This window comes from Myotis yumanensis, unplaced genomic scaffold (genome assembly GCF_028538775.1).
Source record: "Myotis yumanensis isolate MYYU_CA2020_CCGP unplaced genomic scaffold, mMyoYum1.0.hap1 SCAF_1, whole genome shotgun sequence".
In the NCBI taxonomy this organism is placed as follows: Eukaryota; Metazoa; Chordata; class Mammalia; order Chiroptera; family Vespertilionidae; genus Myotis; species Myotis yumanensis.
This window is the reverse complement of record NW_027223752.1, coordinates 28,811,362-28,833,225: the sequence shown is the minus strand read 5'-3', so window position 1 is coordinate 28,833,225 and position 21,864 is coordinate 28,811,362. Positions and strand designations below refer to the sequence as shown.

At 49.1% G+C, this 21,864-nt stretch overlaps 1 protein-coding gene across 2 annotated transcripts in view; it reads left to right on the top strand.

Moving 5' to 3' along the window:
* The window catches only part of FLVCR2 (FLVCR choline and putative heme transporter 2), a 60,709-nt gene extending 38,845 nt beyond the window's left edge, over nucleotides 1-21,864 (top strand). For both annotated transcript variants that reach the window (XM_070416349.1, XM_070416358.1), the window contains exons 4-10: nucleotides 8,205-8,272; nucleotides 9,485-9,588; nucleotides 13,296-13,406; nucleotides 14,500-14,605; nucleotides 14,754-14,865; nucleotides 15,446-15,501; nucleotides 19,968-21,864. In XM_070416349.1, the coding sequence (XP_070272450.1) occupies nucleotides 8,205-8,272; nucleotides 9,485-9,588; nucleotides 13,296-13,406; nucleotides 14,500-14,605; nucleotides 14,754-14,865; nucleotides 15,446-15,501; nucleotides 19,968-20,063 (653 nt within the window). In that variant the 3' untranslated portion in view covers nucleotides 20,064-21,864. The remainder of the gene's footprint in view (nucleotides 1-8,204; nucleotides 8,273-9,484; nucleotides 9,589-13,295; nucleotides 13,407-14,499; nucleotides 14,606-14,753; nucleotides 14,866-15,445; nucleotides 15,502-19,967) is intronic.

Here is a 21,864-nt window from a genome sequence, read left to right as displayed (position 1 = left end):
CACCATGTGAAGGGCTTTACATGCACTATCTCTTTTAATCTTTGAAGCAAACCCATGACACAGGTCCTTAACTCTATTCCATTTTATACCCGAGGAAACCGAGGCCCTGGTTTCGTTCCTGGCCCACCAGTGGACAGCTAGCAAGCAATAGAGCTTGGATATACCCTTCTGTCCGTCTGAGGCCCGAGCCCGTCTTTCTAACCAATGGCGTCTTGCCTCCTCATGCAGAACCCAGCCTCTCGGAGACAGAACAGGGCTCCTTTCTTAGCCCACTGCCCAGGTGGCCTTGGGTGTATCCTGGGGAGTGTGTTCTTCCTCAGATTGAATTCTCCAGACCAGTTAACACGGGGGTTGCTTTCTTCTAGGGCAGTGGTTCTCAACCTTCCTAATGCCACGACCCTTTAATACAGTTCCTCATGTTGTGGTGACCCCCAACCATAAAATTATTTTCGTGGCTACTTCATCACTGTAATGTTGCTACTGTATGAATCGTAATGTAAATATCTGATATGCAGGATGTATTTTCATTGTTACAAATTGAACATGATTAAAGCATAGTGATTAATCACAAAAACAATATGTAATTATATATGTGTTTTCCGATGGTCTTTGGCGACCCCTGTGAAAGGGTCGTTCGACCCCAAATGGGTCTCGACCCACAGGTTGAGAACCGCTGTTCTAGGGTGTGGATCTAGAGTTTGAGGGCTTGGGAAGCAGGACCATCCTATTGGCCAGCTATCTGTGGGATTTGGGGATGATGGGGTCGCAGCCTCAGTGTGTCTCTTTAAGGTTTGCAGGTCATGTAAAGGCAGTTCACCAGAGAATCTCTGCTTTCTTCTCCCACTATCTTTGCTCCAAATTAAAAAACAAAAACAAAAACAAACCCCTATAAATTCAGCACATGGCTGGGGTTCTAGCAGATGATAGCATTTCACAGACACATTTGCAGGACATGGGTGGGCATGCCTCGGAGTAAGAGCCTTGAATGCTGGTCCGGTGAGTTCAGAGTTGCGCATAAAGAACGGGAGGTCTGAATTTTGGTGTCAGTTACTGAGTGTACCACCTCCACCCATCTTTTGTCTTTCTAATCCCCCCTACTCCCCCCTCCCACATTTCTTTTTTTTTTTAATATGTTTTTATTGATTTTAAAGAGAGAAGAAGGGAGAGAGAGAGAGAGAGAGAGAGAGAGAGAGAGAGAGAAACATCAATTGACTGCCTCCTGCACGCTCCTTGCCCCCAAACCGCTGGGGATCAAGCCTTGAAACCCAGGCATGTGCCCTGACTGGGAATCAAACCCGAGACCTCTTGATGCATGGGTCGACGCTCAACCACTGAGCAATGCTGGCAGGGCCCTTTTCTTTTCTTTCTTTTAAATATATTTTTATTGATTTCAGAGAGGAAAGGAGAGGGGGAGTTAAAAACATTAATGATGAGAGAATCATTGATCAGCTGCTTCCTACATGCCCCTCCCCCCCCCATTGGGGATTGAGCCCCATTCCTTAAACTCTCTTTGGAAAGAATGGCCGCCTTCCAGGGTGAGCCCTGCACTGTCCCCCATGCTCCTGCCCCCGCTTCTGCCTTAGCGGTGACTCCATCTCCAGGCTGCCTGGGTAGGGGATGGCTATTGATAACATTTGCTTCTCATTGGAGTTCTCTGAGTGGGAACAAAAGCTGCTGAGTCCGCTGCCCAGAGCTGAAGCGCAGTGAAGGCTTCAGAGGAATGTTCCTATAGGGTCTGGCCACACCCTTATAGGTAGTTTTTTGAGATAAAATAAGGGCCATTAAACGCGTACCTGGGTTGCCAGTTTGCTCCCACTCCCCGTCAGGCACGTGCAGGAGGTAACCAGTCGATGTGTCTCTCTCACACTGATGTTCCTCTCTCTCCCCCTCCCTCCCTCCCTCCCTTCCTCTCTTCCTCCTTCCTTCCTTCTCTCCCTTCCTTCCACTCTCTCTGAAAAAAAGCAATGGGGGGAAAAAAACATGGCCTATGTGATATTTGAGGTATATTTATGCTAAAAAGTGATTCATTTTTCTGAAATTCAAATATAACCAGGTATGTGGTTTTTTGTTTTTTTTTTTTTTTCTTATATCTGGCAGCCCACTTAGAGGGAGGAGGTGCAGAAGAGGGTTTGTGCTTGATGTTGCCAAACTAACACAAAAAGAATAAGCTGCCTCCTCTTCTAGTAAAATAGGCTCCCCCCTCTCCCCCCCAACCTTCTGAGTTTGGCAATGTGGGAAGGTGGGGCTGGAACCAGATCCTCTGAGGGTCCTACAGAGTTGGGGTAGGGAAGGTCTTGTGATGTGTACCAGCAGTGGAAATGGGGTGAAGAAAAACCCTCTCTTCAGCTACCTTCTCTTTGTGCCTCTAGGTCTGGCTTTACCAGGGCTCCCTCTAATCTCTCCATCAATGGTGATGGTATAATAATCGCCTGTGAAAAATGCTGCTCCTCTAAAGGATGTCCTTAAAGGGAGTGCTTTCCCATGCTCTCCCCAGCCTTGCCCCCAGGGCTTCTGAACACTCTTCCATGCTGGGCACCTGAACCAGAGCCTCACCGTGTGCCCCGAGGACACCTCCCCTTGGGGCCCTCACGGGCTTTCCATGGGCCTAGGAGGACGCTTTGTGCCCCCTCGAAGATCTTGGCTTAAGAGTGGGAATTAAATACCTATGAACCCCTGGAACTTTCTGATGTCATGCTGGCCCTTTAAAACAAGGGTTTAGCCCTGGCCAGGTAGCTCAGTTGGTTAGAACGTCGTCTTGATAAGCCAAGGTTGTGGGTTCGATCTTCCGTCAGGGCACATACAAGCAGCAACCAATGAATGCATAGATAAGTGGAACAACAAATTGATGTTTCTCTCTCTCTCTCTCTCTCTCTCTCAGTCTGTCTCTCTCTGTCTCTCCCTCTCCTTTTCTCTCTCTCTCTCTCTCTCTAAAAATCCCCTCCCCCCCTCCCCCCCACCCCAGTAAACCACACAAGGGTTTACTACAAGAAGGAGAAAAGGGAAATGAACACAGAGTAAACAGAACGCAGAGATAGGACCCAGGATCAGTGTTCCCCAGATTTGCCTAATGATAGAATTCCCTGGGGTGATTGATTGAATGCATGCAAAGATTTCCATGCCTCTCTCCTGGATATTCAAATCCAGAATTTGAATTTCTGGGTCTGTCCCTGGAAATCTGCTATTATTAAGCATTCTAGGCTATTCTGGTTTGCAGCAGGGTCGAGAACCTCTAACGTAGGTATGTTACGGGTCATTCTCACAGTCTTGAAATCCCTTCCCACCCCTGCTGCCTCCATGCTAACCCCACACCTGAGACCTGGGCCTGGCCATTGATCTTCAGTATTCCCAAGGCCCTTTATGTCCAGGTTTTGTTTGTTTGGTTGGTTTTTGTTAAAATGTAGATTTCTAGCGCCGTTCCAGGAGATTCAGCTAGAGTAGGCCCAGGGCAGAGCCCACGTGTCTGCACGTTTGAGCTCTGAGGACTTCTAATGTCAGTGGTCCCTGGGCCACAGTTTGAAAAAACTACTCTTGACAAGGAGAGACTCAGAGTGATGATGAGTCCTTTCTGCCTTCCTAAAGCCCTCCCCCTCAGGGACTGGTACTTCCTCTGGGGAATGATACCAGGAATGAACAGGCCTTTCAGGGAAGATCACATTTTCTCATAGGAGTATGGCCCTCACCCAGCAGGCTTAACTTGTTGGAGCTATACATGCCCAGATATAGCATCTGTATTCCTATAAGAGGCACTCATGCACAGAGCAGAGCACGTATTTCATTCCTGCCCTTCTTGTGGGACACTGAGTCCCTTGGTTTGGGTGGTGGAGTGGACTGGTACTGTTTAACTCTGTCTGAGGAGAGACAGCTCAACTAGAGACCGATTCAGAAACCATACATAATATGCTTCTAATTCCTAATTCCTGTAGAAACAGTTGGAAAGAATGGCAACCTCCCAGGGTGAGCCCCAGTCCCCTGCCCCCCACCTCTCCTGGCTGCCTTTGAGTGGGGGTTCGCTATCGAAAAACTAGACTAGTCTAGCTGAGCCAGTGGGCCTCATACTTGAGCACTATCAGAAGTACCTGGAGGGCTTGTTGACACACAGATCACAGAACTCCCACAGTGACTGCTGCAGCAGGTCTGTGGAGGTGACAGGAATGTGCATGACTAACAAGCTCCCAGCTGCTGATAATAATCTGGAACTGATTTCCCTAAAGCACTGAGTCCCCATGAAAGTAGTGGTGTAGCTCAACCAGCTCTTGTGTTTCAGGTGGGTTTTTTTGCTCCCAGTCCTCTTGTTCACCGGGTTGTCCTGGCAGGGTCCGGGACCTTCAGGTTCTTGACTTGCTCAGGAAAGAATTCAAGAACAAGTCCAAGTGAGAGCGAAAGAAGTTTTCTTTAGGTAGAAAAAGAGGCTAGGACATGGGTTCCTGGAAGCAGGATCAGGATGAGCCTGGGACAGCTGCTGCCATCTGCTGCTCCCCTAAACATGGCGAAAGAAGTGAAAGTACACATCGGAGTGGATGCAGGCTCACTGGGTCAGTCAGTTTTTCAGAGTTTATGTTTCCAAGGGTCAGGTTGTTTCTGAACTTTGTGATGCCAAATTATGACTCCGCCTTTTGGTGGGGGGGGTAGTGGGGTCTTGTTCCTAATATGACCTGTTCCGAAAGTGCCCTGATGTTTGTCCTTCTCAGTCCCCCTCTACCTGTGGTGTCATTATAATCTACACTAATAAAAGAGAAACATGCAAATTGGTGTCACTCCGCTACACCCACCAGCCAATCAGATGCGTATGCAAATTAACCCAACAAAGATGGCAGTTAATTTGCATATGCAGGCACCAGAGCGAAGACTGAAGACTGAAGAGGCTTGGCTTCTCTGCTGCCAAGCCTTGCTGCAGCCTGAGCGGAGAAGCCAAGCCTCGCCTCGCTGCAGCTGGATCAAAGGCCTGGGTCCCAGGTGCCGGAGGAAAACCAGTGCCGGCAGCCAGGGGAAGGAAGGCCTATTGCACGAATCTCTTCATGCAATGGGCCTCTAGTCCTATTTAATAAAATGCAAATAGACCGAATGGCAGAACAACCGAACAACCAATCAAAGCATAATATGCTAATGATATGCTAAGGCTGCTCAACCGCTCACTGTGACATGCACTGACCACCAGGGGGCAGATGCTCTGACCGGTAGGTTAGCTTGCTGCTGGGGTCCAGCCCATTGGGACTGAGCAAGATGGGCCAGACATGCCCTGGAGCCCTCCCGCTGTCCCTCCTGGCCTCATCATGCATCGATGGGGTCCCTCAGCCTGGCCTGCACCCTCTTGCAATCCAGAACCCCTTGGGGGATGTCAGAGAGCTGGTTTCAGCTGATCCCACAGGCCACTCCTCTTGGGAGGGCACCAGACGCAGGGCCTATGGCTGGGGAGCACTGCTGTGGCAGCGGGAGCCTCTCCAGATCAGGACTGAATGGGCGTGAGCTTGTGACAGGCACAGTGGGGCCGGGATGAGCGGGAGCAGCAGGTAGGAGCTGCAGGGCGCGTTGGACTGCGGGTTTTGGCCCAATCCCTGCAGGCCACCCAGAGAGACCCCATCCGTGTACAAATTTGTGCACCGGGCCTCTAGTGATTATATAATGAGCTTTGGGGCCTTTCTCTGGCCAATTTTTCCTCCATTTTAGATTGATTTGGTTTTAGCAAGGCCTTGTTGTTGACTTCTGCGGCCACTACAGGAGTTTCCTGCCATAGCTGTCTTCCCTTTGGTTATGCCTGGAGTTGGGGGCTCTGATGAGAGGATCTAGTGGCTTATCGACCTGTGACGTCCGCTCCTACTTACTCATTTCACTTGTCGAGAGCTTTTCCTAGCTTCTTTGTATCTTGCCTCACTCCTGGATAATTTCCCTCTGTTTCCTGTGGATTTTGCTCTCCTTCTTCATTCCAGGTGGACCCAAGTTCAGAGTAGCCATCGCACCTTAAGCTGAGTGTGGCTTGGAACATTATCTTGCCCCTTGCACTGAGAGGCTCGGACCATACGCTGAGAGGGGCCGAGAGGTGTGAGGAACAGGACTAGGGGCTACTTTCATTCTTCTCCCTGCCCACATTCCACCCCACCACCCTTTTAAGGAATGTGTCCTTTTGTGGGTCCCCTGGACTCAGGAATGGAATTTCCAAGTGGCTGGGTGTGTGGTGTAAAGATTAGGTGAGTATGCTTATTGCTTAAGAAGTCTTCGAGAGCCTCAAAGTTGTGTACGAAAATGGGTTCTATGGAAAGTAATCTCACAGGGTGATCTGAACAGTTGTTTTGTTTTTTTTTTAATCCTCACCCTCGAACATGTTTTTTTTTATTGATTTTTATTTATTATTGATTTCAGAGATGAAGGGAGAGGGAGAGAGAGATAGAAACATCCACGATGAGAGAGAATCATTGATCGGCTGCCTACTGCACGCCCCCTACTGGAGATCGAGCCCTGACTTGGTGTGGCTCAGTTGGTTGAGCATTGACCCATGCACCAAAAGGTCGCTGGCTGGATTCCTGATCAGGGCACATACCCTGGTGTGGGCTCAATCCCCAGGGTATTGATTGAGATTTCTCTCTCTCTTTCACCCTCTCCCTTCCTCTCTCTCAAACCAATAAAAACAAACAAAACAAAACAAACAAAAAAGAATGAGGACTCTAGAGCCATACCCTCTGGGTTGAAATCCAGCTCTGCCACTTACTACCTGTGTGATTGTGGGACTAGCACACAAAACTTCCTTTCTCATTTTGCATAGAATTTGATCTTCGTTTCACTTTATATATCCTTCTTCTGGGAACCTGAAAAAGGGAGTGAGTCTGCTGCACGTATGCAACTCTGCTTATGATAAAAATGCCTTCTGTGGTAAAAATGACTACACCTGGACTGGGAGACCTTCTCATATCTGATAAGAAGCCATTCTTTGTGTTTTGCTGAGTTTAGTGACTCTTTCACTGTCCTGTCCTTTATGGGGACCCTGGAAGCTATGCCTATGGCATTGTTGCAAGCAGTCGTGGCTCCTGTCAGGTGTTAAACCAGAGTGGTTGCCACAGCCACCTTTTCCTGCACTGAGCCATCACCTTGCGGGCCAATGAGAATGGCTTCTGGATGGCTGGATGGCTGGGGTTCTGTGTGCTGGTCCCCTTGAAAAGGATCCCTAAGGCTGCCCTGTCAGAGAGCTGTGTCCCTTCTAAGTGCATCTAATGTCAAGTGTCAGTGGTAGTCTTATGAGTCTCAACGTTTAGTTAAAACTAAAAGGTCTCAAAAAAAAACCCCACAAAAAAAACAAACAAAACAAAAAACTAAAAGGTCTCCTGGTGTATTTGATTTTTCAACTCTGTGCATTTTTCTCATCTATAAATTGGGGAAGATAACACTAGCTGCTTTCTAGGGTTGTTGGGAGAATTGTAAGGTACGTAGAACAGTGTCTAGCACACAAGTATGTGCTGCTGCTGTTACCACCACCACCATCATCATCATCATCATCATCATCATCATCATGAATGTTACTAGGAAGGGAGGGCAGGAGGCCCTTTCTCCTTTGGGTCAGTTCTAGTCTCGTCTCATAGTTACTGTAACTCGCTATATGGCTTTGGACAAATGACCTCATTCTCTAAGGACAAAGCTTCTAACAGTATATTCCAGGTTTTCCATTTATGTGTTGAACAAGTCGATGAATTAGAAGAGGCAACTAAATGCTTTTTAGGGTCCTTTCTGGTTTCACATATAAGGTTTTGTGTGGCATTGATTCTGAGAAGAAAGCTGAAGGAGCGACAGGGAAGGAGGTGAGAAACCACCTGCAGAGGGAGTGGTGTCAGGGGTCAGAGGTCTGGAGAGGGGACAGGTTATTAGGTAGAGGTGGAAGGTGTCCAGTAGTTCCGCTTACCTCATACATCCAGCCAAGGGCTTAAGAAAGGGCTGTGGATGATGCTGACGTGGGAGAAATGCTTCCCAGGACCTAGGGCAGGCTTAAAGGGACCAGAGGGCCAGGTTGAAATGGCTGCTTTTGGTTGTCTTGGAGTATTTCTTGGAGAAAAACCTGCAGAGTAGCCTCATACTCCCTGGATTTTTTTCTTCTCTGAGGACACCATTCACAGTGGCAATGAGAACGAGGATTTCCGACCTCCTGACCTGCTGAGGGGAGGAGCTAGCTGTGGCCCCCGCAGAAGGCCAGCCCTAACGCTGTGTGTTTCTCCCTCCCTCCTTAGGTCTGAATACTGGGGCTTTTTATGCCTTGTCCACTCTGCTGAATCGCATGGTGATCTTGCACTTTCCGGTAAGGGAGACCGCTAAGCATGCGGGGCCTGGAGAGAATGAGGTTCCTGAGTCTGTCTCTGCAGGAGCTGGGGTAGTGGTTAACCCTTGGATCCCCCACTTCTAGGCAGCAGGGTACGGTGGTATGCTTATGGGATTTGGAGGGTCTCAACCCCAGCTCTGGTGGCACTAAACTGTGTGACAAGCTAGTTTGTGTCTCTGAGCATAATTACTTACTGAAAGGTTATTTTTAGGATTAGAAAGTAAATAATACTGTGTGTGTCTATGTGTATATTTATATATGTTATCTATACATAGAGCGCATAGCATGCCACCTGACAGCAGAGTAAGTAAACATATATATTTGGAGTCACATCTGAAATATTTAATTTATAAAATATGGGCAAAGTTTAATTTCGCACTCTCAGTAACTCAACTGCAAGTATTGTTTAAATGCTTCCAGAACCAGTGAGGACTGGATGCGGGGAATGGGATACTGACTATCCTGGAGGCAGGAATCCCAGGTCTGACCTTTCTGTGAAAGGACCAGGGTCGCGTAGTTACAGAGGTGGTCACTGCCGCTAAGTGTTCCAGTTTTGGAGTTTGACGGGTCTGAGTTCAAATCCTAGCTCTGCATTTAACAAATACCTCGTGACCTCGGACTGATAGGTTCATCTCACTGTGCCTCAGTTTCTTCATCTGAAAAATGGGGAGTACTGATTCCTAACCTTATGGTGGGGAATTATGAGAATTAAATGGGAGAATGGTGTAAACTCCTTGGCATGGTGCCTGGCTCATAAAAGTAAGGGCTCACAAATATATCACTATTATTTTACCATTCCTCTTGGCACTAATAGCGCAAAAACACCTAAGTATGGGATATTTGGATATACATACTTCATTTTACCTATTTGTGAAATGGGAATAATGATAAATAAAAGAGTTGCTATAAGGCTTACATTTAAAAAACAAATCTTCCTCAAAGTGGTTCTAAGGACAGAATTTGGTCCACCCCAGCATCCGGTATCAGGCACCCACATCTGGGGTTATATTTTGTTGGGAGGATTTTCTCCCCGTTGGCAGCCTCTTACAGGGCTGCCCTGATACCGTCTGAGAACTGGCTCTAATGGAGCCTGAGTTCCTTGCCTTTGCCCCTCACCTCGTGGTGACTGTGCTCTGCCTGGGCCTTGTCCTGTCGCTGGCTGATCGTTGGGGTTGTGGTTTTCTTTCCCAGGGGGAAGAAGTGAATGCTGGAAGGATAGGCCTGACCATTGTCATTGCTGGAATGTTTGGGGCTATGATCTCAGGTATCTGGCTGGATAGGTCCAAAACCTACAAGTAAGTGATTCTTCCTCTCGGACTGGGAACTGGGGGGCTCATTTTGAAATGACATGTTCATTTAGCAGTGCAGCTCCAAAGGTTTCCGTGCGGCAACTGAGTGGTCATGGGAGGTGGTTCACATTGATCTACTCTGAGCCTCATTTTCCTCGTTTATAAAACAAGGGAAACAATACCTGCCCGGTGGGGGGTCTTAGCGAGATTAGCGATAAAGGACACGAGGCCTAGCCCAGTACCACTCTCCCAAGTATGGCTGTGCCAGGGACAGGTGGGGGAGAAATGACAATGAATGTAGAAAAATGTCAGCAGTTGGAAGTTTGTGGAAACCCCAAAGAGTGGAGATGAGGGAGTGATTCCACTGGCCTGTTCTCAGGGCTCCCTTGGACCCCATGGCCTTATCAGTGGTGCTCTGTGCTTACTTTGGTTTGCAGTGTATTATCTTGCAATTGCTTCTACTGTACCTTGTTGGTAAATATTGTGATGTGCTTGGGTCTGAATGCCCAGAGCATTTCTAAGAGCCCAGAGTGGTCTTCTTAAGATTTTAGTGTATGTCAGCCCTGGCCGGGTGGTTCATTGTCCCATACACCAAAAAGTTTCAGTTTCGATTCCTGGTCAAGGCACAGACCGGTTGGAGCATGTAAGCAATGGATGTTTCTCTCTTTCTCTAAAATCAGTGAACATATCCTCAGGTGAGAATAAAAAAAAAAAAAAAAAGGCCCTAGCTGGCTTGGCTCAGTGGATAGAGCATCAGCCTGTGGACTGAAGGGTCCCAGGTTCAATTCCAGCCAAGGGCACATGTGTGGGTTGCCGGCTCAATCCCCAGTAAGGGGTGTGCAGGAGGCAGCCAATCAATGATTCTCTCTCATCACTGATATTTCTCTCTCTCCTTCTCCCTTCCTCTCTGAAATCAATAAAGAAATATATTTTTTAAAAAAAAGATTTTAGTGTATGTCAAACTAATTCAGGATGCTATTAAAAATACACACTTGTGGACTCCACCGTCATGGATGCCAGTTCAGTAAGGGAATCTGCATTTGCCTCAATCTGCATTTGTGTCAAATGCCTCAAATTCAATAGACAGGCTCAGAAAAAAGACTGAATAAAATAGGCACAACATTCTTCTCTTCTTACTGTATCTTTTTTTTAAGAATATATTTTTATTGATTTCATAGAGGAAGGGAGAAGGAGAGAGAGATACAAACATCAATGATGAGAGAAAATCATTGATCGGCTGCCAGATCGAGTCCTCAACCCGGGCATGTGCCCTTGACCGGAATCGAACTTGGGACCCTCCAGTTCGCAGGCCGACGCTCTATCCACTGAGCCAAACTGGCTAGGGCTACTGCATCTTTCCAGTGCCCTGCATGCATTGGGTGCTCAATTAATGCTGGCCAGCAGGGCGGCTGCCAGGGTTGCCCTGCGCTGGGTCAGGGCGGCATTCTGGGCTGCTTTGACAAGGCCTCCAAAGTTCCCAGTGTCTGGAGGCGACAAGACAGTGGCAGACCTGTTCTCTGCCCCACAAACTCACTTCTGTGCAGCTCTGGTCAGACCAGGTCTCACTGTGGCTGCCCTAGTCAAAGGCCAATTGAGTCCATCCCCAGTGATGTGTCTGCCTGGCTAAACATGACGAAGGCCTGGCTGGGCTTCATTAACTGCTGCTGGAGCTTGGCTTCCCACTCGTCTCTCTCATCTGTCAATTGCTTGCTTCAGCCACACACGAGAGCAGTGCTTGCAGGGTGGCAGGAGGAGGAGGAGGAGGAGGAATTTTGCTAAGGCTGGAATGTGGGTGGGCAGCAGATGATTCAGAGGAAAATACAGTGAAAGGGCTGGAGAGGACCCTTCAGGACCTCAATACCACCAGTTCCTTTGCCCCATTCGATGCCTAGGTCCTGCAGGCAGCACCAGCCGCTCCCTGCACTACTCCCCAGGGAGAAAGGACGAGCGAAAACTGTGATCCAGTCTTTTCGGTGCCGGTCCATTTCTCCCTGAGGCCCTCAGATTTGTCCTGTCCTGGTTTGGAGGCTGGAAATGAGGTGGTCAGGTCCCTTTATCTTCAGGCTGGGACTACAGATAGTTTTTCTAGATGGATCAGTGGTTTGAGATGAAGCCGTGGTTGAACAAACCTGGGAAAGATGAGCGGGCGGGGTCAGCGAGAGAGAATGGTGTTCATGAAGTTGCTTCCTACCGGGTGGGTTGGACTAGATGAGGGGAGCAGGGCGGAGGAAGGACAAAGCTCCTCTATCCGCAGCAGCTCTGAAGTGCCCGGGCGGGAGGGGCATCCCCCATAGGCTCTGGCCGTGAGCTTTTCCAAAGCTGCAACCACGCTGAGTATTCGCATCCTCTGTGCAATAGAGGAAAGAGCGCAGAGTTCCCATCCCAGCTTCGGGTCCAAGTCCCAACGCTGCGTTTGTTCAATGGGTTCCTTTAGACTAGTAACTGAACTAGCTTGAGCCTCAGTTTTCTTTTTGTAAAAGTAGGGATAGTCATACATTTCTCTTAGGGCTTTTATAATGTTTGAGTGAAATAATAAATGAATGTAAAATGCTTTAGAACAGTGGTTCTCTCAACCTTCTGGCTCTTTAAATACAGTTCCTCATGCTGTGACCCAACCATAAAATTATTTTCATTGCTACTTCATAACTGTAATGTTGCTACTGTTATGAATCGTAATGTAAATATCTGATATGCCGGATGGTCTTAGGCGACCCCTGTGAAAGGGTCATTCGACCGCCAAAGGGGTTGCGACCCACAGGTTGAGAACCGCTGCTTTAGAGAATTCCTGGCACCCAAGAGCTGTAGGTATTAGTTTGACATTACCATAGTATCCGTCCTCAGATGCCCCCACCAGGTTTATGGCTTCAGGAGAAATGTATGAAGGCTTTAAACTTGCATCGTCTGAGACCTGATGTTCAGGGCAGGAGGGAAGAGGTATACGCAGAGCTGCTCCCTTGCAATAAGTAGGGCAAGGAGAGGAAAGCAGTCCGAGAAGGAGTCAGGGTCCCAGCAGAGTCCAGAGTGGGCACCATGGGAGAAGTGTGGGGAGGGGCACACGCTGGGTGAGCCTGAAACAGACCAGCTCATTGCTGATGGTCCTTCTGAGGGGACTGACAAAGGGAAGTGGGCGGGGCTTTCTCACTTTGGCGTCACACACTTAGTTCAGGGCTGGAGAATGCTCTCCCTTGGTTCCTGCTGTCTGGAGTAATTCAGATTCAGCAGGAAAACCCAGGCAAGTGGCAGCAGGAAGAATGTAGAGATGACAGAGAGACTAAAAGTTAGGTCACTTCTCAGCATTGTCGCGGGATCCTGGGTGAAGTAGACATGCAGAACTGGGTGGCTTCCGGGGTAGTCCTGCACGCTGGTGTTCCTCCTGTTTGTGTGCCCTTCTTGCTGTGGGTAGGACCTGACAAGTCGAAGGTTAGTTTGCTGTTGTTGAGAGGGGTCTGCAGGAGGAGAACGCACATGCAGCAAGATGGCTTCATACACTCCTGGTCTTACCCTTTGTAGCAGTGACCATATACAATTAAATAATTATCTGTGTGATTAGTGGTTCAGTGTCCTATGAGAGCAGATGTTTCAGCACACAGCAGAGGGCTGAACACAGAGCAGGTGCCTGATAGATACTTGTAGAATGAATGAATGACCGAATGAACAAATGATCCTATTTAAGTCAGAAGTGTATGAGTCAACCTTTTTGTCTCTGCTTGTAGGGAGACAACCCTGGTGGTGTATGTCATGACTCTGGTAGGCATGGTGGTGTACACTTTGACCTTGCCCCTCCAGCATCTGTGGATAGTGTTCATCACCGCTGGCACAATGGGGTAAGTTTCACCTCTAACATGTTTAACCAGAAAGCACCATCCCGTGGCTCCTAGAACTGCTGACATCCTAGGATGTCAAATGAATCCCTTCACCGCCTTCTCACTGACCCGTGTGGAGATGTGGAAATGGTGCCCAGAGGTCTTGTTTGTTTTGGTAGCACTTCAGAAGGCCGCCTGGGGCTTCCAGACCCACCCCGTGCTGTTGGGATGCACTGTGTTCTTTACAGACTTGGGAGGTTAGGGAATGTTTAGCGTCTTTTTTAGCTCTCCCTCGGACAATGTGGGTCCTGGATAGTCTGGGTTTAATCAGACTGCTGCGGACTATCTATTAGACCACAGGCATGTCACTTAGCCACTCTGAGCCCCTGTCTCCTCATGGGTAAACGATGATGAGTGGCCTGCCTTGTAGAGTTGTTGGAGGATTGAGAGAGATAACAGATGTGAAAGCAGCAAAAAGTGTGGTGCGGATGTAAGGCATTAGAATTGAAAATTTCTAGACCTGTTGTATGAGAAAGCATACCTCTTTGCACAGGGGTCTCTGCTCAGCATCACCTCCCCATTATTTACTGTGGGCAGTACGTGTGTGTGTATGCGTGTGTGTGTGTGTGTGTGTGTGTGTGTGTGTGTGTGTGTGAGAAAGTCAGCTGGTGACTGGTGACTCTCTGGGGGGAAATAAGGAGGACTTTGAGCTCCTTCTTCCAGGTCCCACAGAGTCATGGAGATGCTGCTCTATATCCAGGGACTTCCCACTCCCAGCGTAGGGTCTGTGTACCCATGACAGGGTCTCTCAGCTGAGGGCTGAACACCCCAGGCATCCTGCCCTTTAGTAAATGCTGACCCTGTCTGCCACTGGTGGCTGGATGTGGAAGAAGAAGAGCTTTTGAGTACAAAGGCCTCCTGAGGACAAAGCCTACCTATGAACCTCTTCCTGGCCTGCAGGATCTCTCTTTCCTTGGTCTGGCCATCTAGGGGGTGGCCTGATCATTCAAGGGCCCAGCATGTCTTGATGGGTAGAAACGAGGAGGGGGTGGGCTCTCCGGCCTTCTTGTCCTGCAAGGTCTCCATCACCTTGTTTCTGTTGTCTGGCCTTCAGGTTCTTTATGACTGGCTATCTCCCACTGGGATTTGAGTTTGCTGTGGAGCTGACATACCCAGAATCGGAAGGCATATCGTCTGGCCTCCTCAACGTGTCTGCCCAGGTAGGTCTTGTTTGGTGGTGGCCCCATACCAGCGGCTCTTTGTTCTTTGCCCTGCTTGGCGGCCGCAGGCATTGCATTATGGCAGCTCAGCTCTTCTGTGGGCTAGTTGTCTGGGCCCTTGTTCCCAGTCTTCTTTGTATCTTTCCAGGTATTTGGGATCATCTTCACCATCTCCCAGGGCCAGATAATCGAAAACTACGGCACCATGCCCGGGAACATCTTTCTGTGTGTGTTCCTCGCCCTTGGAGCAGCCCTCACTGGTGAGTTGGGGCCTTGGGACAAGTTAAGGCTCCGGCTGCTCATGGGCTGAGGCAGTTTGGGACCCAGTGTCCTGATGGACTGTACAGACCAGGAGTACACATCACATACACAGGACGGAGGGAAGGGCTTGTCAGGAAATCTGCCGGGGAGGCAGTCACATGTTTTTCTGGTGGAATGAGCATGGGCTTTGGAGATAGAAAGGCCCTTGTTTGAATCCCAGGCTGTGATACTAACCTCCACAGCTGTTTGACCTTGGGCAAGTGGACCAACATCTGGGAGCTTCAGTTTCCTAATTTGTAAAACGGGGATTTTGTGAGGATTAGAGCAACGTTCGCCAACTCTCTGGCAAATATAAGGCCACTGTCGTTGGCTCCTGGCTGTCGGGGACAGCTACAATCTCCAGGCTTTCACAAGGTGGGTGATGGTGTGCCCCTAGCTCCCTGGAATATCTGATGTAGGTCCGGGATACCTGTGGCCCTTAGGACAATTAGGGCTCCCTCTCTGGGATGAACTTGAACATTAGTCTGCTTGATGACTCTGTGTCTCTGTTGCTCTTCCTTCTCAATCCCTTGACCTTAGCACTCATCAAGGCAGATCTACGGAGGCAGAAAGCAAACATGGAATTTCCCGAGAATGTATGTACTGGGAGCTTGCTGGGCTGAAATCTGGGTTGCAGGCTGAGGAAGTGGCAGCATGGGTGGGGGTGGGGGGAGCAGCCTGGGTGGGGGCGGGACAGCTCCCAGAGCAGACCGATTTCGAGGTGCCTGTGAGGCCAGCGCAGCTCTCACGAACATGGCACCCAGTTTCCTCAGTGGCTGCTTCAGCACTGCTTTTCTGCTGCTCTTTCCTGGGCTCCTCTCCAGCTTCCTTCTCTTCCCCTGGCCTCCCTGCTCTGGTCCTCAGGATGTGTCACTGTTATCACAGTCTGCTGAGCAGCACCCGCCCCTGAGTGGATCCTGAGCCCGGTTCAGAGGCGCTGGCTCTGCTGCTTTCAGCCTGGGGTCAGTGGCCGTAGAGGAATGGTGGGAGCCTGTCATGGCAGTGGCGGCCCCAAGGCATGGGGCTGTCCTGGTATATGACAGCCGCTCAGGTAGTGCCATGGGGCTCGAAGGACTGGAGCCAGTGGGTAGCCAGTCAGGCCCTAAAAGGGTAAGTCAGGAAGCAGGAGCCGATGATGGTGGAAGGAGAGAGAACCAGGAGTGTGATCTGCAATAGGAAAGTGTGTCCCCTCTGTTCTCATCAGCTGGGAGTCATTTTATTTTTATTTTTATTTTATTTTTTTACCTGGGAGTCATTTTAACCAAAATATTAGGTATGAAATCTGAGCCAGGATGAAAGGAATTTCAAATCTAAGCAGTAAATGTGGGATTTTTTAAAACAAAAAGAAAACCTCCAAAACTTATTATAGAGGTCATACAAGCTCTTTATAGAAAAATGAAAAAAAAATACAAAAGCGTACAAAATTTTAAAATCATCCTGTAATACCATCACCCAGAGGTGAGATGCTGTTTTTTTTTTTTTTTAGCATTGACTTATACATGTCCATATCCCCATATAATATATACGTATATATATCCATATATGTTTTGGTTTTAAAACAAAAATGGAATCTTGTCCTTCTGCCTTTGTACATGTTGTGAACACTTAGCTCATTAGTCTTTTTCTTTTACAACATACTTTTTTTTAAAATCCTTACCCGAGGATATTTTTCCATTGATTTTTTTAAAGAGAGTAGAAGGAAAGGAGAGAGGGAGGAAGGGAGAGAGGGAGGAAGAATGAGAGGGAGAGAGAGACAGAGAGAGGGAGAGCAACATAGATGTGAGAGAGAGACACACGTCGATTAGTTGCTTCCCGTATGCGCCCCGACCAGGGATGGGGATTGAGCTTGCAGCTGAGGTACGTGCCCTTGATCGGGAATCAAACCCCTGACCCTGCGGTCTGTGAGCCACACACTGGCTAGGGCTACAACATACTTTCAGTGAGTGCACAGTGTTCTGTTATGTGGAGAAACCATGATTTGTTTAACAGTTTTCCTGTCCATGGACATTAAAGTTCTTTGCAATTGTTGTTTTAAGTCACCTTGTCCTGGAAGTGGAATCTTTGCGCACGTTCTGAAGCACAGTGTTTCCTTGAGAAACGGACCGGTGGTTGTGCACAGTTGAAGGCCTTGATATATATTGTAAACCGTCCTCCAGAAAGCTACTCTCAGCAGCACCAGCGTGCAGCGTTATGGCAGGCAGTGTATGAGGGCCAACACGGAGTGTTTATCTGTTTGAAAACTCCTTGCCAGTTCTCTAAGGCAAGAGTGGTATCTGAAAGAGGTATATTTAGTATTTTAAGGATACGAGTTGGCAGATAGATGATAATCTTTCATACTCTCCTATTTGCCTTCTGATATCACACTCCAGAGTTGGCAGTAGCATGTGGAGGGAGGAGCTAGGACCAGAAATTCACTGGAGTGACAGGGGAAGCCTTAGGGCAAGAAAGCTGTTCTCTGGACAGGTGTGAGGCCCATGGCATTGCCGCTGTGGAGAGGGGCTCCCACCTGTGCCACACACAAGCAAACAGGGTTTGGAACACTTTGGTGAGTATAGACTGAGCCTGCGAAAAGGTGCCAGGAAGGACACAGGGTCGATTTCTGGTGGAGAGGTTTCAACTTGGAATACGGCACATCGTGTCAAGTCATATGAGATTTTTGCCATGTTTACTTTATGATGCAAACAAGAAGAGAGTAAAGGTTCCTATAGTCCTAGCACCCAGAGATCACCTGTAACGTTGGAGTCCACTTCTCCATGTTGCTGTCTATGGGGATGCTTGTACACATTTGGTTTTCTGCTCTGCTTGTTTACTTAACACAGCTTGACAACCTTTCTGCATCTACATTCTTTTTTATTTTAATATATTTTTACTAGAGGCCCGGCGCACAAAATTTGTGCACAGGTAGGGTTCCTACGTCTGGCCGGTGATCAGGGCCGATTGGGGCCTTTCGGCTGCCAGCCTGGGCCTTCCTTCGTTCCTCACCACCCCCTAGTGGTCAACACACATCATAGTGAGCAATCAAACTCCCGGTCTCCCGGTCGAACTCCCGAGGGGATAATTTGCATATTAGGCTTTTATATGTAGAGATTGATTTCAGAGAGGAAAGGAGAGGGAGAGAGAGATAGAAACATCAATGATGAGAGAGAATCATTGATTGGCTGCCTCCTGCACGCCCCCCAAGTGGGGATCGTGCCCGCAACCCAGGCATGTGCCCTTGACTGGAATCAAACCGGGACCCTTCAGTCCACAGGCCTACGCTCTATCCACTGAGCCAAACTGGCTAGGGCGCACCTTACATTCTATAACCTCATATCTATGCACGTGGGCACACACACACACACACACACACACACACTCTTCCATTTCCTCTTGTTGAATATTTAGGCTGTTCAGTATTTCACTATTCTTGCAATCAGATCCTTGTGCATGCGGACCACGTTTGTCACACAAGGTTGGAGTTGCTGGCTCAGTCACCTTCTTTTTGGAGTATTGGAAGCAGCACTGAGTAATAATAGGAGACCAGTCTCGTGCTGGTTCTCTACTGTCTGTGTCCCTGGATACGTCACTGTGCATCTCTGGACCTCACTTGCATTTGGGCAGCTGGTGTGATGGGAGGTCAGAGTGATGCTGGGCTTGACACCCAGGGAAGCCAGGGCTGCACAGAGCACCCTTCCTCTGAAGCCGCCGTGGTGGTCAGTGTAAGTGAGACCGGCACGCTAGCACACACATTCATTAGCAGAGCCAGGGAAAGACAGGCCACATAGCACATCTGGCCAGAACTGCTCTTTCTTTCTAATCAGTGAGATACATCGTTTTGATAAAAAGAGACAGAACTTAAGGGATGGGGGTAGGCAGCTGACCTGGACTATGAAAATCTTGGTTTGCGTTTCCATTTTTCTTCTAGTTGAAAGAGTGGCTGTGCTTCCATTCCCACTCATCTGTGTTTCTGATTGTGATTTCAAGGCGATGGCTCTGAAGGAGGCAGGTGTATGTGCACGTATGTGCGCACGTACGTGTGCCAGAGACTGCCTGAGTGACTTAAGCTGCCTGAATAAAGGCTTGTACGACTGAGGCTGACCTGGGGCCAAAAGTTAGTGAGACTGCGAACGGGAAGGTTGGGTTTCCACCGCTGTTGCCATTGCCGTGGACTGGCCCTGAGACACTGCCTGGGGAAGCACCATGAGTCTGATTGACAGGACTCTAGCTTGGCCCGGCACACGCTCCTCCAGCCCCTGCGTGGTGCGGAGCTGGGCTTTTCCCAAGGCCTTCTCCCTAACCGGATGAACCCTGGAGCTAAGAAGCAAAGTGCTCCTTGAAAGAGCAAATTCCCCAGGGGGTGGCATGCACCAAGTGTCCCCACAGGATCGTTTCCAGGCCGTGTGTAATGCCAAACCCACCTCACAAGTGTGATCCGGAAGACCCTTCTAGTCCTGCGCCATCTCTCACTGAGAAAGCCAAAGCCAGGCCAACACAGAGCCTCCTCTTCTATGCACAAAGCATATATACTTATTTGTAGTCATTGAGTTTTTATATGCAGTGATGCATCCTGCCTGTCTGAACATTTTTTGTATTCATTCCATGCACATTATTATAATATTCCTCACCCTGGGGGCTGCCTCCAAACGGGCATAGTTAGGAATACGGATGGAGTTGCACACGTGGCACTTGGACAGCTGTTGGATGGTCAGTGCCCGGGATGTTCCATGGAGGAAGCGGGAGGGGACGGCACTGACACTTGGAGGGGGATGGTTGGTGGTGACTATGGCATTACAGAAAGCTGGCCTTTTGGGTTTTCCTTTGATGACCTTGTGATGGCGTGCCTGCATGCGTGCTTTTGTGTATGCGTGTGTGTGTGTGTGTGTGTGTGTGTGTGTGTGTGTGTAGGGAGCTCATGAGCCAGGGGCTGGCACTTCTTTCCTTGTTCCCTTTGTTCACTCATGAATATGCTTCTGGCTCCTGTCTTTCCCGCTGACTATAGAGTCCCTGCCAGGCAGTGGCTCCCGCCAGGGGGGAGCCCTGCGCCGCTTCACCCCAAGGCCTGCCTGCTTGTTTTGCCTTGTAGAAACTCCAGGAGGAGGAGGAAAAGGTGGAGAATGTGGAGAAAGCAGACAATGTCACCAGCAAAGCACCCACCACTTTGTCTGAGGAGCATCTCTGAGACGAGAAGGGGTTTGCAACTCAGGGAACACGGACACCCCCACCTCTTCGTCAGCACAGCTCACTGCCAGCACCAGGGTCTTCACAGGGGCAGCTTGTGGAGGGAACCAGCTGGAACACTTGTGGCTTGGACGGCAGCGCCTAGCTTCTGGGACCCACTCAAGAGCCTGCACGGTCTAGTTGGGGGAAATCGCACCTTTCACCACATGCAGATTCGATTCCCGCCCCTCCCCTTGTAGGTTCTGGGAGCTGGTGTTGGGAGAGGCTGGTGAGTCGTGGAGTCAGTCCTGGTTTTGTGCCTTGCCTTCCCTCTTCGCCTCCATCCCTCATGGAGAAAGCCTGCAAAATTATCATGGAAAGAAAGCTTATTCAGATATTAACTTTTTCTAGTGTCTCAAGACCCTTAGAAGCCTAATTCTAAGGAGCGGCAGCTGCGCTGGATGAGGGTCATTCTGGGGTCATTGGACTGACCGCCAACATTCTGTGGGAGAGAAAGCACCATCGGGACAAACCCTCGGGTCCTCTGGGCCTCTCTTCTCCTGGCCTAAAGTTGGGGGCTGTCTCCAAACCCTCTTTCTTAAGAGCTGATCAAACCAAACATCAATAAAACTTGAGAAAGACTTTGTTGTAGCCTTGAAGGAGAAACTGATTGGGGACGGTAGCCACCTGGGCGGGGTGGGTGAGGGTGCTGGGGGCTACCTGCTGGGTGTGTTTGTGCAGGCCCGTATTTGGGAACTCAGGGAGCTCCAATAGGGAATGGGGAAGTTCTTTTCTACAAAATCAGCCCTTGCCCAGAGATTCTGTGTGTCGTCACCTCTGACGCCTTCATATGGACGCTGCCTAGAGGAACTAGGTGTTTGTTTTCTCTGGAGAGAGGTGATACCAGCCACTGTCCTGTAACCTTTACTGAAAAGGAACCTCGATCCCTTCCATGCTGAGAAATCCAAAGCTGCTTCTGAGATGAGAGGGAATGTGGCCTTCGAAATGGGCACCGGATCTGCTTGAATGAAGCGTATCCCCCTTGGGTGGGGACAGTATTTGCACACCCACCCCCTTCTAGCACTAACCTTTTATCAGACGTTCCGGATCTTAGGGGAGTCCCTTTCAGCCAGCCCAAGCTGACCCCCTCTCCTGCTGAACCTGCTATCTGGCTCTACTCATAGGCTTGGGTGGGCAGCATCTCCTGAAAAGAAGACATTTTGGTAATTTCTCCTGTCCACTGAGCAGCTGCAGTCAGGACCGCTGTGCTGGTCTGCTGTGGCTACTGCCCTGGACACAGCATGTCAGAGCAGCCTGTGCTGGCAACAGAGCTGGGAGCTGGGGCCACTGCCAGAGAAGCTGGGGTGTGTGTGTACGGACACTGGATGTAATAAAAGAAGTTCACACTGCAGGTGGGGGGACAGTGAGGGTGGAGAGAATGCCTTACATTGTTTTTTGTTTGTTTTTTTTAAAGAGATATGTTTTCATTAATTTTTTAGAGAAACATCGATGTGAGAAATATCAATTATTTGCCTCCCATACGTGCCCCGACCAGGGATCGAACCCCCAAAACCTAGGCATGGGCCCCAACCGGGAATTGAACCTGCCACCTTTTGGCGTACGGGTTGACACTCCAACCAACTGAGCAACCCGGCCAGCGCAGTATGCCTTCCTTTTTGACAGGGAGAAAGGTGTTTACTCTTCATTCCCTCAAAATGTGTTAACAGAAGGTTTACCAAATCCGTTGCTTTGTTTTGAAACATAATTTGCATTTTTCTATTTATAAACCAGATGTTGTAAAGCAATAAAAGATTTTCCAAGTG